A 19,602-nucleotide genomic window follows, 5' to 3' on the forward strand; every position below is an offset into this window, starting at 1 on the left:
CTGTGTTCAGGAACTCTGAAAGACACTTCAGAGACATCACTCCTTCTGCATCCTCACCTGAAGAAAGGGCCTGGACTCAGCTGATAGTCATCACACACCAAACAACCATCTCAAGCAGCGTCCCTGACTGTACTGATCATTTTCTTGTCTCTCCTTGTTGTTGTTGTAAAAGTTATCCTTGTATTCTGTAAGGTTCAACGTAAATATTAAGTGTTAATTATGATGTAGACCTAGACCACGGCACCTGTTCAGGGGGCCTGGATTTAGTGACCTCAGAGCATCCTGTGTTGCCTTGTTCCTGTCCATTTTCATAGTCATTCCATCTTTCTTGTGCCCTTACTCCTACATCTGAAAATGCCACTACAGTAGTGAAGACAACACATAGGAAGCCACAGTCAGAGATTTGGGTCAGTCTTCCTCAACACAGGTCATCTGTCACTAACTCCTGTTGGAAAAAGGATTTCCTCTACTGAAGTTCGTCTTCTCAGATTTATTTAACAAAGTACAAAAAATAGAGAATAAAACACATATGAAATAAACCACACAGTCCGAACACAGCCAGAAAAACTGTGAGCTCCTCTGGGCTCTAATGTCACATACCCCCCAGGCTCGTAGCACCCCCCAGCTCACCTGAGCATCTTAAAGCTACAAGGTCTTATGTTTAGCCTTAGCAACTTGTCTATACATTGACATGAAGTAACTAAAATGCCATGAGCATGCAAGTTATAAAGCAGATATTATATTACAATCATTTAACACTTTTTTAAATGCAATTAAATTATGAACTTTCTAATCACTAATTAATAACAGAACTGAACTGAAAAATGAAAATCTGTGAAAATCTTTATATTACAACACTAACTCTTAAACCTTTGCTCTGAACACACCATGAGATCTACAGAGGACATAAAAAAAAAGATATTACTTTAACATTCTATCCCTTTGAGACTTAAAATATTCCAATAACATTTGATCTGAAGTCTGACAATGAGTTAACTTTACTATTCCAATAAAGTTATGAAATGAGCCTTTTTAACCGTTTTTATCAGTGACAATCTCCAGTAGAGTGCTATAATATGAGGCCTACAACATAACTCCCACTAAAATGTGCAAATTGTACATAACCTACAGGTTTGAAAGTTTTCGCTGACATTCAAATTTACTGCAGTTATTGCAAAAGAAATCTTACAGCTTTTGACAATGTTGCTAACCTGCACATACAGGCCTACTAAAGACAAACTCTGCAGACTTCTCAAAGTAAATTCTAATGTGACTCAGTGTTGCACACAAATAACATAAACACTGACAATCCTTGTGCTTTTTCAACTAGGTGCAGTGGGTAAAAGCAGAACTGGCTCTGACTTATATTTATTCCAGTGATTAAATACATTTTCTTTCCTTTAATGGGAACACTTATTGCACAACAATTTGAATTCTTGCAGTTTGTTGAACAGATATTCAATTCATTATTCAAAATTCAAAACATGTTGCAGCAGCAATGAAATTAGTTTTCCCCCTTTCCTCATACAGCCCCAGACAACAACCAGTGACCAAAACCATCTACTAATCTAAACTATTTGACACCTGCTGATCCACTAATCCTATTGATGATAAAATACAGTTCTTCATCTTTACATGATCATCAGATATCAGACCATATTTGGGTGTTCGGATACTCCGTGGTTACCGTGGAAACATTTCATCTTCTACAACATTAAGTCACCAGTAAAACCAATTGAGTTGGATCAATGACAGTAGATGGGAACACTGGGTTTATGTTCAGTTGTTTGTGTTTTTTTTCTCTTCAGTTTTCTCTGTTTAGATCAGTGGTTCTTAACCTAGGTTCGATCGAACCCTAGGGGTTCGGTGAGTCAGTCTCAGGGGTTCGGCGGAGGTCAAGACACACACTCGACTCATTAGTCGGGTGTGTGTGTCGGGCTAGGTCTGTGTATGTAAACAAATGGCTTCGGAGACTCTTTCTCTGATTGACATCCAATATACGCGGTGTATTGTTGTTGCTTATAGCACTACAACACATCCGGAAGTGTTTATAATCTCTTCCACTCGTCTGACGATGAATTATTTTCCACATCGTTATGACTTTTGCTACTTCCTGTTAACCACAGAGGCAGCCATGTGTAGCGTTTGTTTACATTTTCGGCCACCGCACTGGTCAGTTACAATCATGTGACGACCGACGCACCGTCGCGGATGGAGAAAGAGAGTGGCACCTGCCAAGGTGAAGCCACGCATTTCTGAACTGGTCTGTCAAAGGCAACAGCAGAAGTCACACTGATTTGTAGTAAATATTCATTATTATTGTAGCCTGATGGAAATTAGGTGATGGGTGTGTGTTAAAATGTTAAAAATGATAAATAGCATAAATACAATTCATTTTGTGCACCAGTAAAACATATACCTGTGTCTTGAATTTGAAAAAAATCATATTTTATTTTTTAATAAAGAAGGGTTCGGTGAATGCGCATATGAAACTGGTGGGGTTCAGTACCTCCAACAAGGTTAAGAACCACTGGTTTAGATACAATAACCTTTGAATTTACTATGAATATTCATGAAGATTTAAATTAAAAATAGGAAATTACCTATAGGAAAATACATGATTTATGGTGAAAATGCAAAATATAGAGGATAATATGGCAGTTAACGCTGCTACATCACTTGAGAAAAATTTGATTGGAGAGAAACATTTATTTGGGAACTGGTGCGATAATACTACTGGGTCTTTATGGGTTAAACTAAAGTGCATTTTGAGATTAACAGTTACAGAGCCTGACAAAGTTTAAACACACAATAAATAAATACTCAAGAGTTACGTAACTTTACTTCATACTAGAATGTATAATGTCACTTGACCTGTCGACAGACATATTAATTTTGATTGTTTATGTTATTGGTCAATTAGTCCTTTCAGCCCTAATTATTTTTCTTGATATATAGCACTTCAAGCCCCTCCTTTGAACTAGATCAGACTACACTTGTCAAGATCTATTTGTTTTTTAATGGCGATCACAAAGGTCTAGTTGATCTCACTGATTACAATAATCTGGTTTCCAACTTTGTTCAAAACAAAAGAGATTAGTTTAAGATGTGGCTATATTGCTTCGTCCAGAAGCAACCAGTATAAATGTCTTTTTACTTCCTACCACCTTCAAAATGAAAGCGTCTTTTAAAATAAAAGCACCCATTTTTATAATTTCACCTAATGAAACAAAGTCCAAACAAATTGAACACACATTATATTTCAGATCCTTTCCGGTGAACCTCACCAACTCCAAACTCATGCTGCACTTCGGTCCTGTTGGAGATTGAGTTGACCTTTAGGTCCCTTTTCCTGCCCATATGTACAATGACCTCTGTCAAATTGGGCACCCTACAGAAACACAGAAAGTGCACAGGCATGTTTGCAGATACTGTCTATTTCAGATATTCCTTGAACAACTTTTTTTTCCGGATGATGAGCCTGTTTATCTTGGTACTTGGTAAACCTGTTAACATATAAATATGAACATCTCTCTTTTTTCTATACATTTGCTTGATGATTACTTAAGAGTCTGTCCTCTGGGAAAACAAAGCATTCCTCCTTGATGGTTTAGGAAATCTCTACTTAAACCTTGACAGGGGTGTAGGGATGGATGTGTGTAATTGGTCTTTTTGTTATTGTTTATTCTTAGTCATCAATGAATGATCAAGAGGGGGGAGTATGTAATGGCAAAATTACTTATATCCATATATATTCATATATATTTTCATGTTTCATATATCACATAGGCTTCTAACTCTGTTTCAGATATATTCATGTCACTGTGTATTATAGAGCAGTTTGGACCTCTTTTGTGTTGTGTCCAGAGTAGAAGGTCAAACCAACATTTCTCACAGAGGTCTTATCTCTAAGTTCGTGACACTAACCAAAATACTTTCCACACGTCATAATTTTCTCATGGGAGACAGAAGACTACAGGGTGATTTGTATTTTTGGGTTCAGACCGTCTCAGTCTTTGTCTGAGGGGTATCTCTTTCTATGGAGCTCCAAATAAAGGGATTTCTTTGACACTGAACGTTTGAACTTATCCTTCTTTATTTAAGACGAATTAGTAGAATAATATTTTTTCCATAACAAGTAAAGTACTTGTTCATTTCTTGCACTGTAAATAAAACATGCCCATTGTACTTTCTTGTTTCAATTTAACATAGTTTAAGCGTTTTCTTGTTTCAGTTACATAATTTAATCATTTCTTGTTTCAGTTTAATATCGTTTTGTAGATAGTTAAATCAATCATACTGTTGGCTAGGTTGGAGTGAACTAGCTATCAAGTCCCTGGAAAAGACGCCTACTTGGTACGATAAGGTCAGTAACCATTTTCTTAAATAGGAACAGAGGGCCGAATTTATGTTTAAATAACTTGACAATTTTTTGATGTAAGCCGACAATGAGCTTCCCCTGTCTGAAAGACGAGCAGCCGCCACTGATGAAAACAGTATTTTAATGTTGAAAATTGGCTGTAAAATTTACAGAAATTTCTTACAGTGTATTTATACAAAGAAAAACAGGAAATGTGCAATTATCTTACAATTATGAAAATAAAGTTACTTTTTTTTTATTAATCATTTTTATTTTTACCTACAGAATCACATCAACAGGAATCTACAAGTCATCAGAAATAAAAAAAAGCAATAAGCAAAAACCAAAACAAACACCAAAAAAGACAATAGTCAAAATATACATATACATGTATATAAACACACATTCATGTTAGAATAGACAGAAAACAAAGAGATGGAAAAAAACAAAACAAAAAAAAAAACAGAATAGACATAAAACATATTAAAAAAGCCAAAAGACAAAACCAAACAACAAAAGTACTTTGGAGTCCTAAAAATACCTTCACATCATTTTACATAAAAAAACAAAAACAAAAAAAAACCAACAGCCCATCCCAACAGGTTCCATCTTCCTCCTCCTCCCTAAAAGAATCAGTCTCAGCTGACATCAGTTCCAACCAAGCCCCTCCCACTTTTGACAATGCACTTCGAACCTCTTTGTGTTTGTGGCTATAATTTTTTCTGTTACAAATTGAACATTGTATACAGACTATGACAATAAAGTTCCTTTTTTAGATCAACAAACATGTTGGTTCCACAGATGAACATGTGACCGATATCAGTGGGTCAATGAGCCCGTTTCCATTGGACATCTGAGAACATTCAAATCCAAACTGTCCAGACTGGTCCAAAACACAAACATGTGTGTCCATGTGTCTTTTCCAGTCCAGTCCTTGTCCACTGTCCAAACCTAAACTCTTTGTCTAGTCTAGTGACAGATCACCATGGCAGTAGATTGGTTTGGTGGACGTCCCTAAAATGAGTCCAGGGTGCTCCAACGCTCAAACATTAGTTCCACCTGATACATGTTGTAACCTAAAGTACAAAAAAAAAAAAAAAAACCAACACCCAGGACTGACCCCATGACCCCCCCTGGTAAAACTTCACCCCCCCCTCCCAAGGGGTCTTTCCCCACAGTTTGAGAACCACTGGATTAGACTGAACTAACATTAGTCCAAGTTCAAGTACAAGCCTGGACTGGCTGGAATCTCCAACACACAACCACTGCTCAGCAACACTGGAAACCAACAGGAAACAGGTCAAAGGTCAACCCTGTCAGCCCCTCCCAGCTGAGGAATCCTCTGTTCCACTGAACCCAAACCCATCCTCTATGGACTCATTTATGGAGGACAGCTGTTGGTTCTGTCCTCATTTACTGAGGTTTTCATCTGAGGGCAGATTTGACCTGCTGACATAAAGGATGGAAGAAGAATATGAAGAAAAACTGAAGATCTGTCACTGAGGATTCATCCCAAAGTCAGTGGGATCCAGTTTGGGTTTTGAATGTGATGGAACTGAAGGTAAAGTTGGACCCAGATAACGGTTCCTATCAGTCCATGAAGTAACGACAGTACAAACTGTTGTAAACATGTTCTCTGTTCTGACTCCTCCTCCTCTCATCCACTTCATGTCGACTTCATTTCTACTTCCTCTTCAAACGGCAGCAGCTGTGCATCTCTGCGTCTCTACATGAAGGTAATGTTGGACCTGTTTGACTCTCACCTCCTTCACTGTGGGTTCTTTACTTCAGTAGAAACAGTAGAAACTGGATGAGCTTTAATTCATGTGTTGGAGTCCATCTGAAGTGACTGTGATGAGACCAAGCCTCAGAGTAGAAGATGATGTGAAGTTCAGTGGTTGAACTCAATGTTGTTGTTGATGATGTTACTGAGGGTCAGGGTTTTTCTCCTCACTGGTCCATAAAACTCCTCTGGACTATTTCCATTAGACTGGACCATGTGTTGAACTGGTAACTTTACCATCAGTAAAAGTACAGAGAAAATCAACAGTCAGTCAAATCAAAATGGTGGATGTGAAGCTTAGCTGCTTCGTGATGACAGTTTGATTTAATGCTGCGCCACAGAAACAGGTGTGAAAAACAGGAAGTGCTTCAAACTCTATTAGGAACCACAAGCAGAATACATCAAATGTAAAATGAACAAAATCACCTAACATAACTTATAGAACGTATTTGGTAGGTATTTATGAGGACTTTGATGATTGACTTAAATGATAGATTTGTGGTTAAAAAATGCCAAAATAAGCTTGGTAACGGATTTTTTAAAAAAAAAAGAACATCAGTGTTTTTGAACTTAAATGGTTAAAATGTTCTGTTCCTGACAAAATTTCACATAAAATCCAATTAAATATATGAACTAATATGTGTTTCTATGACACCAGTTAGTGTTGGAGCAAAAGTGAGCCATAATTCAAATTTAATTTGGGGCAAAAGAAAATAACAGATCCAACCAGACTATAGTCACAAAAGCACCGATTATTTAGTTTGAAGAAAACAGACACATAAGTTTCCAACTCCAGCTGTATTATATACAACATATGGAATATAAGGAACCAGTACCTGTCCATCATTAAATGGAGTACCTGGATGTTCTTCTTTTATCAGACATTGTTAACTAAAGATGACAGTTTGTGCATTCTGCTGGAACCTAAACCTCACTGATCAGATCCTCAGGAGGGAACCCAAAGGAGGTTTTCTACCAGGACTTTGAGTTTCATTGCACTTGGACTTTCCATATTCATAAACTTCCTCTAATCCAGGGGTTCCCAAAGTGGGGTACCCGTACCCCCAGGGGTACTTGGAAGAAGCCCAGGGGGTACTGGAAATATTTTTGGAAAAATCCATTAAATAAGTCATCATCAGAGGTGGGTAGAGTAGCCAAAAATGATATTCAAGTAAAAGTACTGTTACTTTAGAAAAATATTACTCAAGTACAAGTAAAAAGTAGTCATCAAAATAATTACTCAAGTAAAAGTAAAAAAAGTACTTCATGAAAAAATTACTCAAGTACTGAGTACTTCCTGAGAAACACATTTATTGTTGTTTTATATTCAACATAAATAAATGAAATGTTAACAAATAAATAAAAACATAAAGGCATGTACCACATTGAATAAAATACTCTTTTTTTTTTTTTTTTTTTCAAAACATTGCCTCCTGCATGGCTGTCATGGTCTTTAACAACAAATCTTTTGAGACCAGAGCCTAGTAAAGAACACACGCACAGTGTTTTAACTATTCAAACATTACTCGAATGTCAGGTTTCAGAACAAGTAAACACAAAACCATAACAATAAAAAACTGTGAAACAGTTTAGTTATTTCAATTTCTTTTCTCACAAAATAAAGAATTTAAAATCTATACCTCGGTAACAATATTGTGTGTGAACACTGGAAACTTTACATAGACATATGCATAACATTCTATGTGTGTTATTCCTGTTTGCCATCAAATTACATCATATTCAATCAATTGCCCTCTAAGTGGCACAATAGGTTTTAAAGGCAGAAAAACATTCAACAAAGTAGACTGAACATACAAAGGGTCTGTGTCCATCTCTGTCTATTAACAGTGTGGTGTGTTTTGGGTGAAAATTTGTTTTTCTGCATACTTTGTCCCAAAAAAATCACTCAATGAAGTGAAAGGTTGAGCTTCAACAGTAGTTGGCTCTCAAGATTCTTGGAGTGAAGCTGTGATCTTTTAGCTGTGAAAAGCATGACTAAAAAGTCTTTCACATGCTGCAGAAGCTGGAAGACCAGTGCTGACTTTGAGGGACAGTTTCTTGATATTAGGAAAGGAATGCAACAGATCCATACCTCCAGTGGATGGACATGAAAGGTACCTTTCCAGCTCCCCTATTTGTGATTTTCCTGAGTTCATTGATGCAAAGAAGTCATCTTCATCGGAGTTGCCACTGTTTGTGCGGGAATCATCTGAGTCAGTGTCCAGGTGGTTTCTAATGTAGTTAAGGCCTGTGGCAAGACAAAGAGAGATTGTTTTCAGAAGATTTAGATGTGCACATTCTTACCTTTATTGTACAGGCTCCCAAGATGCTGATTATTATTACTGGTATTAAAAGCTTTTGAAACTTGTATTTCTTAGCAATATTTGTCACTGATATCATATAAACCTAAATGACAACATTACATATACATAAGTAAACCTCTATTGGTGCACATTAGAATTGCTAAGTGTATTCACCAGCTTGTAAGATGCCCTCCTCTGTGGTCCAGGATGTTCAGAATTTTGGTAGGAGTATAGCTGCAGCAATCAGCTCAGGTTCTTTCATGAGGTCTCTAAAATGTTTCTGGATCCCATCCTGCAGGGCATCAACAAGCGGTCTACACACTTTGCAAGTTGACTCCAACTTCTTTAGCTTGTCCTGCAACTGGTAAAGTGTTGGCAGCAGGAAGCCCATATGCACAGATGATTCCCCTTGGAGGACGTTAAGTGACATGGCAACGGGCTTCATTACAGCAACATACTCAGCCAAAAACCCCATTTCAGCTGGATTAAACCTGTAAAAGAACAAAAGAAAAATAGATCATAGCCATTTCTTGTGCAATAAAGATATTGTGCATTATCCATGTTAAGTAAAGAATAACACAAAATAAAACAGTTAAACAATTTCATATCATCTACAACTTTTACACAATTATATTGCAACTGTATATAGGTGTGTTCACCTATTAATCAGCAATGCTACAACTGTTTCATTATTTTTCACAATTAAAGTTCTATCAACTTACATCTTTATCTTTAATGCTGTGCATACATTGTGAATTGCTGTTTCTCCTTGCTCCCTCTGGATGCGCACAATCTTTTCAACAGCGAGGAAAATAGAGTTCCAACGGGTCTGATTGGGTTGGAGGAACTGCAGTTTGCATTCACGTGTCACAGTTTCAAAAGCCATGGCTGACCTGCTGGTTTTATTCCACAGAGCGCTACATTTTGCAAAAGCAGACCGAGACAGCCTCCTGTATGTTTCGTTGTCATCTCCTGCAGCAGTGGCATCAACTGTTGATATGAGATTTAGGAGATGGCATGCACACTTTTGATGCCTTGGAAGTTGGTACTCAAGACCTGGGTCATCATCCAAAATAGCAGACACATCTTGATAGTCCACGTCTAACTCACTTTCATCTTCTGATGCAGCATCAGGAATAGAGTCTTGTTCCTCTTGTCCATCATCAACTATTCCTTCTTTTTGTTCACCATATAACCGAAAGGCCTTCAGGAAATTCGAGCCACTGTCTGTTGTTGTCCTTGTCACTTTTTCCCTGATGTTGTATTCAGAATGTATTTCCTCTAATGCTGCAGCAAGGACATCAAAAGTGTGTGAGCCTTTCACACGTCGACAAGCCAATGCAGCTGAATGCCTCTCTAGAGAGGTTTGGTCTATCCAATGACAGGTGACACCCAAGAAACTACATTGTCTGGCAGACCAGCAGTCAGTTGTAGTAGCGACATGATTTACAGCACTCAACTTTTTCATAATAATGCTCTTCATATTCTTTGCAGCTTCCTGTATTTTAGTGCATAACGATTTCCTCATCATTACTGTACACTGAGGTTGCAAGGTTTCTATCATATTCTTGAAGGATGATGTCTCAACCAGAGAAAATGGCTGGCTGGCTTCATATATAAATTTAAGTACAAGTTTGTCCGGTGTTCCCTGTGTTACCCACCGAGAAACAGTAAGGGAATTAATGATCTTTGCATTTTTCATTGGAGGTTCATCAGAAGAGGAGGATTTCCACTTTCTATGGGACTCTATTAAGTCTGTATACCTCATCAAATTGTTGGGGTGAACCCTCTGTTGATAGGAAAAATATCAATGAGGTTACAGGGGATTATCATATCAAATTCAAAACAGAAACTTTTTATATGTGAAAATGTTTAAGACATGTCCTAAAATATATACAGGAACATTACAGGTAGTCACAAATATACCTCGTAATAATCATTGTTCATTACATCACATTAATATCTAGTCTGTTCTTATGGAGGCAGATACTGTGCATGGTTTTCTGTTTACTTCTACACGTTAGCCTAGATGTCTTTGAACATATCTTCCCCTTCTGCCGAATATCTTTAACTGTAATCAAAGAAACTGTATCACAAACAGCGCTAGGCTGTCCACAGCCAAAACTAAGCTCATGACAACTTACCGCGACGTGTTTCCTCAAATTTGAAGTTGAGTTCTTGTATGCTAAAATGTCCACTTGTTTAGGCAGACACAGCTGACAGCGCATTAAATAGCTGTTCTTTTTCACACACTGTAAGGCAAACATAGTTTCAATGTGTGGCCAGGGGTGTTCTACGTCTTCTGTGTCATCCATATCTGAATCACAAGCTTTTGCTTTAGCCATTGCCGACGTTCTGTCCTGTGTTCATGTGGTGTTTTCACTCCTTTCCTGTGTGAAACCGGCACCAAACCATCATGTGACTGCCTGGCTCCATCTGATTGCTATGTGATGAGCTATGTTTGATTGGTGAAACACGGTCATGTGAGATTTTAGCGGAAGTCTTTCAAACAAAACAAAACAAATGGTTCGTGCATTAACAAATGACCAAAACTGAAAGTAACGAGAGGAATGTATGCCACTGCAACGGAGTAGAAGTAGCGTTTCTTCTTCATAAATATACTCGAGTAAAAGTAAAAAGTATGTCATATTAAAAGTACTCTTAAAAGTACAATTTATGTAAAAAGTTACTTAAGTAAATGTAGTGGAGTAAATGCAATGCGTTATGACCCACCTGTGGTCATCATGTACCGAATACAAAACAAATAGTGAGAATTAATGCAGAAATATAAAACACAACAAATACATTCATATAATAGTTTTACTGTCAATCATCTTGTTGAAGCTTTGTTAACATTTGAAGAATATTTATATTTTATATGATTCAAAATGAGTCTATTTGAGTAGATAAGGAATTATTTTATGTTGATGAAAGGTTCATTTATTAATTAATGACCAATTTATTTATTTTTCTTATCATTGACAGAGGGCACTTTTTAGATTTGGCACAAAAATTTACTTTAACTTTTTTTTTTTTTTTTTTTTTTTTTTAAATAAATTACAGTTAAATATGTTTGGTAAATATAAACAGACATCTTTGGCACAGGAACACATCTGGAAACATTTTTTTCACTCAAAAATACTGAAGCCAGAGTTGGGGGTACTTGGATAAAAAAGTGTATTTCATGGGGTACTCCACTGTAAAAAGTCTATTCGAGGGGGTACTCCACTGTAAAAAGTCTATTTCAGGGGGTATGCTGTAAAACGACTATTTCAGGGGTTACTCTGCTGTAAAAAGTCTATTTCAGGTGTAGTCCGCCGTAAAAAGTCTATTTCAGGGGGTATACAACCTTATCCAAAAACTATTTTTTATTGATGTAAAGTCTGGGGCCTGGAGATTTTAGGCATTTGATCCATTACCATGAAATTAGTGTTTTTTAATTTTTTAAAATGGTTTTACTTGATGATGATGAAATTCTTTATTCAGTCATCATATAATCCAACCAGTGTCAACACTACGAACATTACCAACAGGTCCATGACTGAAAAGGCCCAGGCAGAAGCAGAATGCTTCTATTAATGCCTGTCCTACAGAACAAATGAAGCTACCCAGCATTCAATATAGGAAAAAGAAAAAAAACAAAAATACAACCAACCAAACTGTAGTGACTTTACTTTTAGCCACTACAACAGTGTGGAAGGGTTCAACCTGTTGTATTTTTGACGCGTGCATGAATGAATGTCTGGCTGGGTTTCTTTGTGTTTGGATATGCCAATCCATTTATTCTCCATTATTAAGTCCAAGAGTTCATTATACTTCACAACTGTCATTCCATATATGTTCTACAAATAAACAAAATCGGTTCTTTAACACAAAAGAAGACTCTTTAAACATGAATCTCCCCGCTGTCTCCTTTTCACATTCTGTTTGGTGTTCTTTTTTCCTTGTGTTCAATGATCGTCCTGTTTCCCCAATGTATGTTTTGTTGCATGATTTGCATGGTATCTCATGAATGAAATTACATTTTTGGTCCGCTGCTATTTTGTCCTTTGGATGTATGAGTATTTGATGGAGTTTTGTGTTTGGTTTTATGACTGTATTGATATGGTGTTTTTTCATGACCCTCTGTATTGCTTCTGTGATCCCCCAGATGTATGGTATGCTTATGAAATCTTTTGGTTATCGTCGATCTTTTTTGTGTGTTTTGGTTTTTTGTCGTTGCTCTTCTTTTCTTTGTTTTGGACTTGTCTGCCTTTGTTAATGGCCCAGTGTAAGTGCATGTTGTATGTGTTTTTCCTCCTCCGGTCTGTCTTGTTCGTTGGTTGTGATGGTGGCCCGTTCATAAAGTGTTCTGACAACTGAAAGTTTGTGCACTGTGGGGTGTTCTGATGTCCAGAGGAGGTACTGGTCGGTGTGTGGGTTTTCTGTAGACTGTGATTTTAATACTGCCATTTTCTCTGTGGTGAATCTTCATGTCCAGGACTGATAAGGTCCGGTTTGTTTCTTCTTCGTGGGTGAATTGTATGTTTCCAGTTTTGTCAATGCTGTTTAAGTGGTCCGTGAGTACTTGTGTGTGTCCGGTTTTTATTTTTTCCAGGATGTCGTCTACGTATTTTTTCCACAGTGATGGTTTGCAGTGGGTGGGTGCTGTGTGGATGGCTTTGGTTTCCAGGTCCTCCATGAAAAAAAAACTGCTCATTATTGCGAATAGTAGGTCTCCCATAGCGAATCCTTCTGTCTGTCTGTATATTTTGTTTTTGAACTGGAAATATGTGGATTTGGCAATGAAATGTAGGAGTGTGGATATGTCCTCAACTGTCAGGTTAATGCGTTTCTTGAGGGTCCAGTCTTGTTTTAGGCGTTCTTGCACAATGTGTAGTGTGATGTCCACGGGGGTTTTGGTGAAAAGAGATATTACGTCGTGTGAAATGAGGATTTCATCTTTTTCTACTTTCATATTGTTAAGTTCTTGGGCCAGTTGTTTTGAATTCTTGTAGTGGTGTTGTGTTGTGCCGAGGAGGGGTTTGAGGATTTCCACCAGTGCTTTGGAAAGGTTGTAGGTGACCGAACCGATGCTGTCTACTATTGGCTGTAGAGGGGTGTTCTTTTCAGTTGGGACGAGATCTCACTGTGGCCTGTGGCTTACTTCCAGTGGCTGTGGCACCGCTGCCAGAGGTGCTGGTGCCTGTGGCTCACTATTTCTGGCCCCAGTGGCTTATTTCCAGTGGCTGTGGTCCCGCTGCCACTGTTCTATTGGTAAAGAACAGTTTACAAAGGCTAGCGCATCATACGACTATACGGACGTTCAAGCCAGGCATGAGGTAAATCTGTTTGTTGGTTATGGAATGGGAGTCAGGCTAATAATGCAGACATAAGTTTGTTCGTGAATATAGACCAGATTTTGTTGAAACAAGTACTTTTGAGATTGAGTGAAGTGGACATTTTTTCCAACTGAAATTTCGTTAAATTCCGATTTTTTTTAAGATACGACTTTATTCCCTCAATATTATGACTTTTATTCTCAATATATCACTTTATTCATGTAAAATTATGAGTCTTTGTATTCGACTTTATTCTCATGAAAATACAGGTTTCATCTCAATATTTTACAACTTTATTCTCGTAATGACAAGTGTTTTTATTTTCTTATGTGGCCCTAATATGCCATTGTAGTCAACAGGTTCTTCCAGTGTGGAATATTTAGCTGATTTCTGGTTTTCCAGTGGAGGACGATTGTTTTCTTGGCGACAGTTAGGGCTGTGAATAATATTGTTTTAGTCAGTGTAATGGTCTGTTAGGGGGTAGAGGATGGGCAAAAAAAAAAAAAAGAAACGTTTATTGGTACAATGTTAAAACATGTTCACTGGGCTTAGGATAGCGACCCTGAAATGTGGCTGCCAGCTCGGCCAGACTCTGTTTAAAACGGATGCATATGTCCGAGTTCGAGAATGTGGTGGACAAAGACATGAAATAAACATATCAATTCACTAGAATCCCTTGGCACCACACCATGGCACCTGGCACCGTGTTGTGGTACCTGGCAACGAGTCATGGTACCATGGCGCCACGGCACCTGGCACTGAGCTGTGGTACCGGAAGTGAGCCACAGGCGGTGTCGGTGCCTCAATATGCACCCGCTGTCTCTCGTACTTTTTGTGTATTTTGGGGGTTCCGTATATCGGGGGGGATGTGGGCTGTGGGTATGAGATGGTCATATGTGTCCCATGTTATTTATTGTTTTCTAGTAGTGGTTTTAGTAGTGTTTTTAGTGTCCTTTTCTTTTCCTCTGTGCAGTCTTTTTTCCAGTATTTCATATCTGTTTCTGTCACCTAACATGTTTTCCATCTGTTGTTCGTATGTTTTCGTGTCCATTATAACTGTGGTTTTGCCTTTATCGGATGGTAGGATGGTGATTATTTTGTCCCGTTTGAGTGAGTTTATTGCTTTTTCTTCCTCCTTCGTGATGTTCATATGTGGAGGTTTGGCTGATTTGAGGATTCCTGCTACCGTGTTCCAGAGTTCTGCTTTCTGTCCCTGGTCTTGGATTTTATGGCAGGCTAATTCTGTGGCAAGGATATATTCTTCTTGTGGTATTTTTCTGGGTGTAATGGCGAAATTTAGTCCTTTGGTTAACACTGTTTTTAGCTTACCGGCCGACAGGCCGTAAGCTATTGTCGTCATGCGGCGTCTGGCGTCATTGTCTGTCGTCTGAATTTTCAATCGTCTTCTTCTCCAAAACTACAACTCCGATTGACTTCAAACGTGGTATACAGCTTCTTTATGATGATGTCAAAAAAAGTTAGCGAAATTATTTGAATTCAGATCTGATTCTGGATTTGGTGCGACTTTAAAAAATTTCCCCATTATAAAAGATAGGAAGTGGATCGATGCAATAACTCAGTAAATATAAATGATATCCAGTGTAAACTTCTACAGTCCAGCCCTGATGGGGAGATGACCAAAACATAATGGCCACATGCTGATCAGGATCTTCTTATGGATCCGGGAACTTACAGAAAATTTAACATGGGCTCTTATGGGGAAAAAATTTCAATCGTCTTCTTCTCCAAAACTCCAGTTCTGATTGACTTCAAACTTGGTATACAGCTTCTGTATGATGATGTCAACAAAACTTAATGAAATTATTTGGATCCGGATCTGATTCTGGATTTGGTGCAACTTTGAAAAATTTTCCCATTATAAGTGGTAGGAAGTGGATTGATCCAATAAATCAGTATCAATGATATCAACTTGGAATTTGAATTTTTTACAGATCTGATTGGAATATGACCAAAACATGGGCAATTTCTGTCAAATAACACATACACATGACTGGGTGATAATAAATGGCATCTGGATACATTTCCCAAAGCTTTTAATTTGGCCGGTAAGCTACAGGGCCATTGGTCCTATTTTTTCTGGTTCTGTGAGGGTGCGTTTTGATAAATTCCGCAACCATTTTTCATTGGTTTTGGAGTGTGTTTGTCTGGTGTTATTTCTTTTTTTCTATTAGTTTGTTCAGTTTTTTGATCTGACGTTGCTTTGTGATGCCAAATGCTTGTTCATATGTGCATTTTAGGTGTGCATTCATTTCTTTCTCCATGTTCTTCTCCAATGTATACAAATGTTTGAAATTGTCCATTTCCTCTTCTATTTGTGTGCTGATTTTGTTGATCTTGCTTACCGTAGTTCTTATCTGTTCTCTGATGAGGGCTTTTCTTGCTTTTTTAATTATGTTTTTGGCATTCTTGGTTGGGATAGTGTAAAAACACGTAGACTCAAGGATCTCAGGAAGAGACTGTTGTTCCAATATTTTTCATATTTGTTCCACCGAAAGTGTAACCTTCGCTATTTTAGGAATACGTCTACATGATGCAAAGGACAAAACAGTGTCTCTTTATCTGCCCAGGAGCCCCATAGAATCTAAGGAGCCAGGGTAAAGACCCCAACTGCTGGGAATGGGGGGTACCCTACAATTTAAAAAGGACTTACCACTTGAAGTCGGTGTCGGGGGAACACAACAGGAGAATGAAGAAAAATTCACCAAGAGAAGGGTTGAGTTTAAAAAAAGTTTACCAAAATCTGGTTTATTAAAACAGCAAAAGTTTACAAAAAATCAAAACTTGTGAATTATCAGAGAAGGCAGTTTACCATTAGTATCTCTATAAAACACACACTTGTCAAAACAAAACAAAACCCCTTAGGGCGTCTCCTTCATTACATTTTATAGTCTTTAGTGACTGTTGGAGACTCCCATTTCCTTGTGACCTCATTAATACAAGACTCACAATTGGTTAATAATAACACATGGGCAAAGCATATCCGTTATACGTCATTTGTTCAGCATTATTTCTAAGAAAAGCTTATAACAAAAGTTCATCTAAGTTCAGCGTGTGTTGTGTACACCTGTCAATCAACCTTGGTTAGGCATCTAAGCCCAAAAACTTATAAAATAACCATCTTTCTACATAGTCTAACTGCAAAGCGATCTAAGTCTCAACACCTGCACTGTTAGGCTAGCATGTCTTGACCACAAAAATCGCCTAGTTTGTATTCAGTTTTTTCCGCTCTACGCTCTCTTTACCACAACTACTTTCTAAAGATGTAAAAATAGATCTTTTAGGTAGAATCTGACCTCTGCTCTGAGTTCATCACATGCAGGTGTTAGTTCAATCAAAACCACACACACACACACACACACACGAATCAAACCTGACTGTTCAGTACCTCTTAAAATAAAAATACAAGATATAGTTGGAAGATATAACTCAAAATATAACTTAAGACTTGCAAAATTAAAGACTCTTCAAGCAAAACAACTTTGTAATGTAAAGATTAAGCAGACAACTAATGATGTTACTTTTTCTCTCCTCCATTTTGGTTCATGATGCGTGATGTATGATATTCACCTGACATTGTAAAATTTAGTCACATTCAACTACCATTTAAAACGATCCGTTAAACAACAGGGCTTTTTATGTTGAGGCTTGCTGGTGTTATATCCTCATCTCTGCATTGCAGGTTGAATCGTAGGTGGTTTTCCTGGCAGACTCACGCTTTTTCCAACTTTTCCAGTTGGCGGAGAGCCTTGACACCGTTGTGTCCAAAACTTTCCTGGATAAGGCTAATGACGTTCATTTTGTCTACTGTTTATGTAATTATACTTCTCTTTTTTCTTTTGTTCAGACAAGGTATAGTTTTTTAGATGTTACCTGCTTGACAGTTTCGACTGTGACTCCAGTCTTCCTCAGAAGCGTCATCCGACATGCTGCTGATGTGTCATTTATCAGCTGGTCTGTTCGATGGACCAATCAGAGTCTGTTGAGCTGACCGCGCCTCCTCCACCTTGGGTGGTCTCTGGAGGAGGGAATCCCAGGTGTGAGAGAGAGTGTACGCCCCCTTGTCCCGGTTGATTGAAATTTTTGTAATGACAACAGACAACGACGACGACGGATGCCGCATGATGACAATAGCTTACGGCCTGTCGGCCAGTAAGCTAATAAAAACAGAAAACATAACCAACCAAATTAATGGGAATTTTACATAGAGTAGAAAATAATTGATTTGCTTCTTAATTATTAGATCTTAACAATTGTAACCTTCAAAAATTGCCCTACCATTTTTTTAAAAACCAAAAATTAGCTCCACATTGGTAAATCCATACTGGCCTCATTCCATAGTTTAACTCCAAATACAGATATACATCTTCTTTTAGTCTCTTTTCAAGCTTTTTCTTCAACACATTTACAAACATCTCACAAATCATATTAAGACACGTGTTGGGAAGAACCTTTGTACACACACAAGGAGTCACTTTAATTTGGCTTTATATGTTATTTACATTATTTTATAGTAAACCAAATCATTACATTTCATAATATGGGATTTCATAAACAATTGATTTGCATGTTCATAGTATCTGGCCTTATTAATTATACGTATGATTGGTTTTTGTAGAAGGACTACAGTATTTATTGTTGTTTTGAACGTCATGGACTGGTTTAGTCCTTCAGGTTTTAATAGAAATCTGAGAAACCATCATCACATGGTGATCGGTCATCGTCACCACCGTATTTTCTTCCTAGACTTTGAGAATCAGCTGTGCTTGTCCTTCCCTTCAGGTCCCATCATGAGCTCCAGGAGGACATCTAGTGGTCTGACAGTAGAACTACAGCAGAATACACACACACACACACACACACACACACACACACACACACACACACAGATCAGCCATTACACTTAAACTCACATTCACACCACAAACATCACCCACAAACACCTTCATGAAGTCACATCTACATTAAACACACACCATATGAGATGTGGGATGCAGGTCTTGGTCCAAAACCCTGAGTCTGGTTTATCTCTGAACCGCTGGTCCACATCTGACTCTTCTCCATCATATAACCACGTCTCAAACTCTGCTGTTTTCAGTGTTTGTTGTGTGACTGATGTGGATTCAGCAGAATGGATCAGTGTGAGGACAGAGAGGAGGGAGCCCCTCCCCCAAAGACCACTGACAGGACCCTCCCAGGACCTGGACCTGTCAGATCCCCCAAAGCTCAGAGGTAAGACCACCATCTGGATCTGTCCACCAGTGTTCTCCATGTCAGAGCTCAGCACTAAAACCACTGACATCACTATTCACAGACCTGGACCAGGACCAGGACCCAGCTGTGCGTCCATGAAGAGTCTTGTTTTGGAGCAATGAATGAGATATAAGATCTTGAATTGTATTCCTCTTAGTTTGGCACAGGGAGTACTGTCATTCACTCTGTATAGAGCACAGGTGTCAAACATGTGGCTCAGGGGCCAAATCCGGCCCCTGGAATGAATTTGTGAAATGCAAAAATCACACTGAAGATATTAACAACCAAGGATGTTAAAAGCATTTTAGGTCAATTCAATCTACAAATGATCAGACCAGTAAAATACTACCATAATAACCTATAAATAACGAAAACTGTAAATTTTTCTCTTTGTTTTAGTGTAAAAAAAAGTAAAATTACACAAATGTCTACATTTACAGACTAGCCTTTAATAAAAAAAAAAAAAAGTGAATAACCTAAAGTCTCTTAAGAGAAGTATGTGGAATTTTAATAATATTCTGTCTGTTTTAATAATATTCTAATGTTTTGTGTATTTTTAGATCC

At 38.0% G+C, this 19,602-nt stretch overlaps 4 protein-coding genes and 1 pseudogene across 4 annotated transcripts in view; 3 read left to right on the top strand and 2 right to left on the bottom strand.

Moving 5' to 3' along the window:
• The window catches only part of LOC115436284 (zinc finger protein 345-like), a 589,760-nt gene that overhangs the window by 462,029 nt on the left and 108,129 nt on the right, over positions 1-19,602 (top strand). The window lies entirely within an intron of this gene.
• The window catches only part of LOC115435837 (zinc finger protein 420-like), a 363,895-nt pseudogene that overhangs the window by 266,946 nt on the left and 77,347 nt on the right, over positions 1-19,602 (top strand).
• The window catches only part of LOC115435836 (uncharacterized), a 1,131,008-nt gene that overhangs the window by 160,660 nt on the left and 950,746 nt on the right, over positions 1-19,602 (bottom strand). The window lies entirely within an intron of this gene.
• Positions 7,541-10,871, bottom strand: LOC115436263 (uncharacterized). The gene is made up of 4 exons (XM_030159058.1): positions 10,591-10,871; positions 9,169-10,235; positions 8,621-8,937; positions 7,541-8,391 (listed from the first exon to the last, which is right to left on the bottom strand). Exons 1-3 carry the CDS (start codon positions 10,789-10,791, stop codon positions 8,658-8,660), a joined length of 1,548 nt encoding a protein of 515 aa, XP_030014918.1. The 5' UTR covers positions 10,792-10,871; the 3' UTR covers positions 7,541-8,391; positions 8,621-8,657.
• LOC115436249 (NACHT, LRR and PYD domains-containing protein 12-like) overlaps positions 16,586-19,602 on the top strand; it is a gene marked incomplete at its 3' end in the record, with an annotated part of 50,446 nt that continues 47,429 nt past the window's right edge. The window contains exon 1 of the mRNA XM_030159046.1: positions 16,586-19,017. Coding sequence (XP_030014906.1) covers positions 18,917-19,017 — 101 coding nt within the window. The remainder of the gene's footprint in view (positions 19,018-19,602) is intronic.

Source organism: Sphaeramia orbicularis, chromosome 16 (assembly GCF_902148855.1).
Source record: "Sphaeramia orbicularis chromosome 16, fSphaOr1.1, whole genome shotgun sequence".
In the NCBI taxonomy this organism is placed as follows: Eukaryota; Metazoa; Chordata; class Actinopteri; order Kurtiformes; family Apogonidae; genus Sphaeramia; species Sphaeramia orbicularis.

What these genes read in the sequence shown, in the direction of transcription:
- LOC115436263 (XM_030159058.1), bottom strand. Translation starts at nt 10,791, where the DNA reads ATGGCTAAAGCAAAAGCTTGTGATTCAGATATGGATGACACAGAAGAC. An exon ending in ATTTGAGGAAACACGTCGCG is followed by an intron (nt 10,236 to 10,590) that starts GTAAGTTGTCAT and finishes TCCTATCAACAG; the next exon opens with AGGGTTCACCCCAACAATTT. An exon ending in ACAGCATTAAAGATAAAGAT is followed by an intron (nt 8,938 to 9,168) that starts GTAAGTTGATAG and finishes GTTCTTTTACAG; the next exon opens with GTTTAATCCAGCTGAAATGG.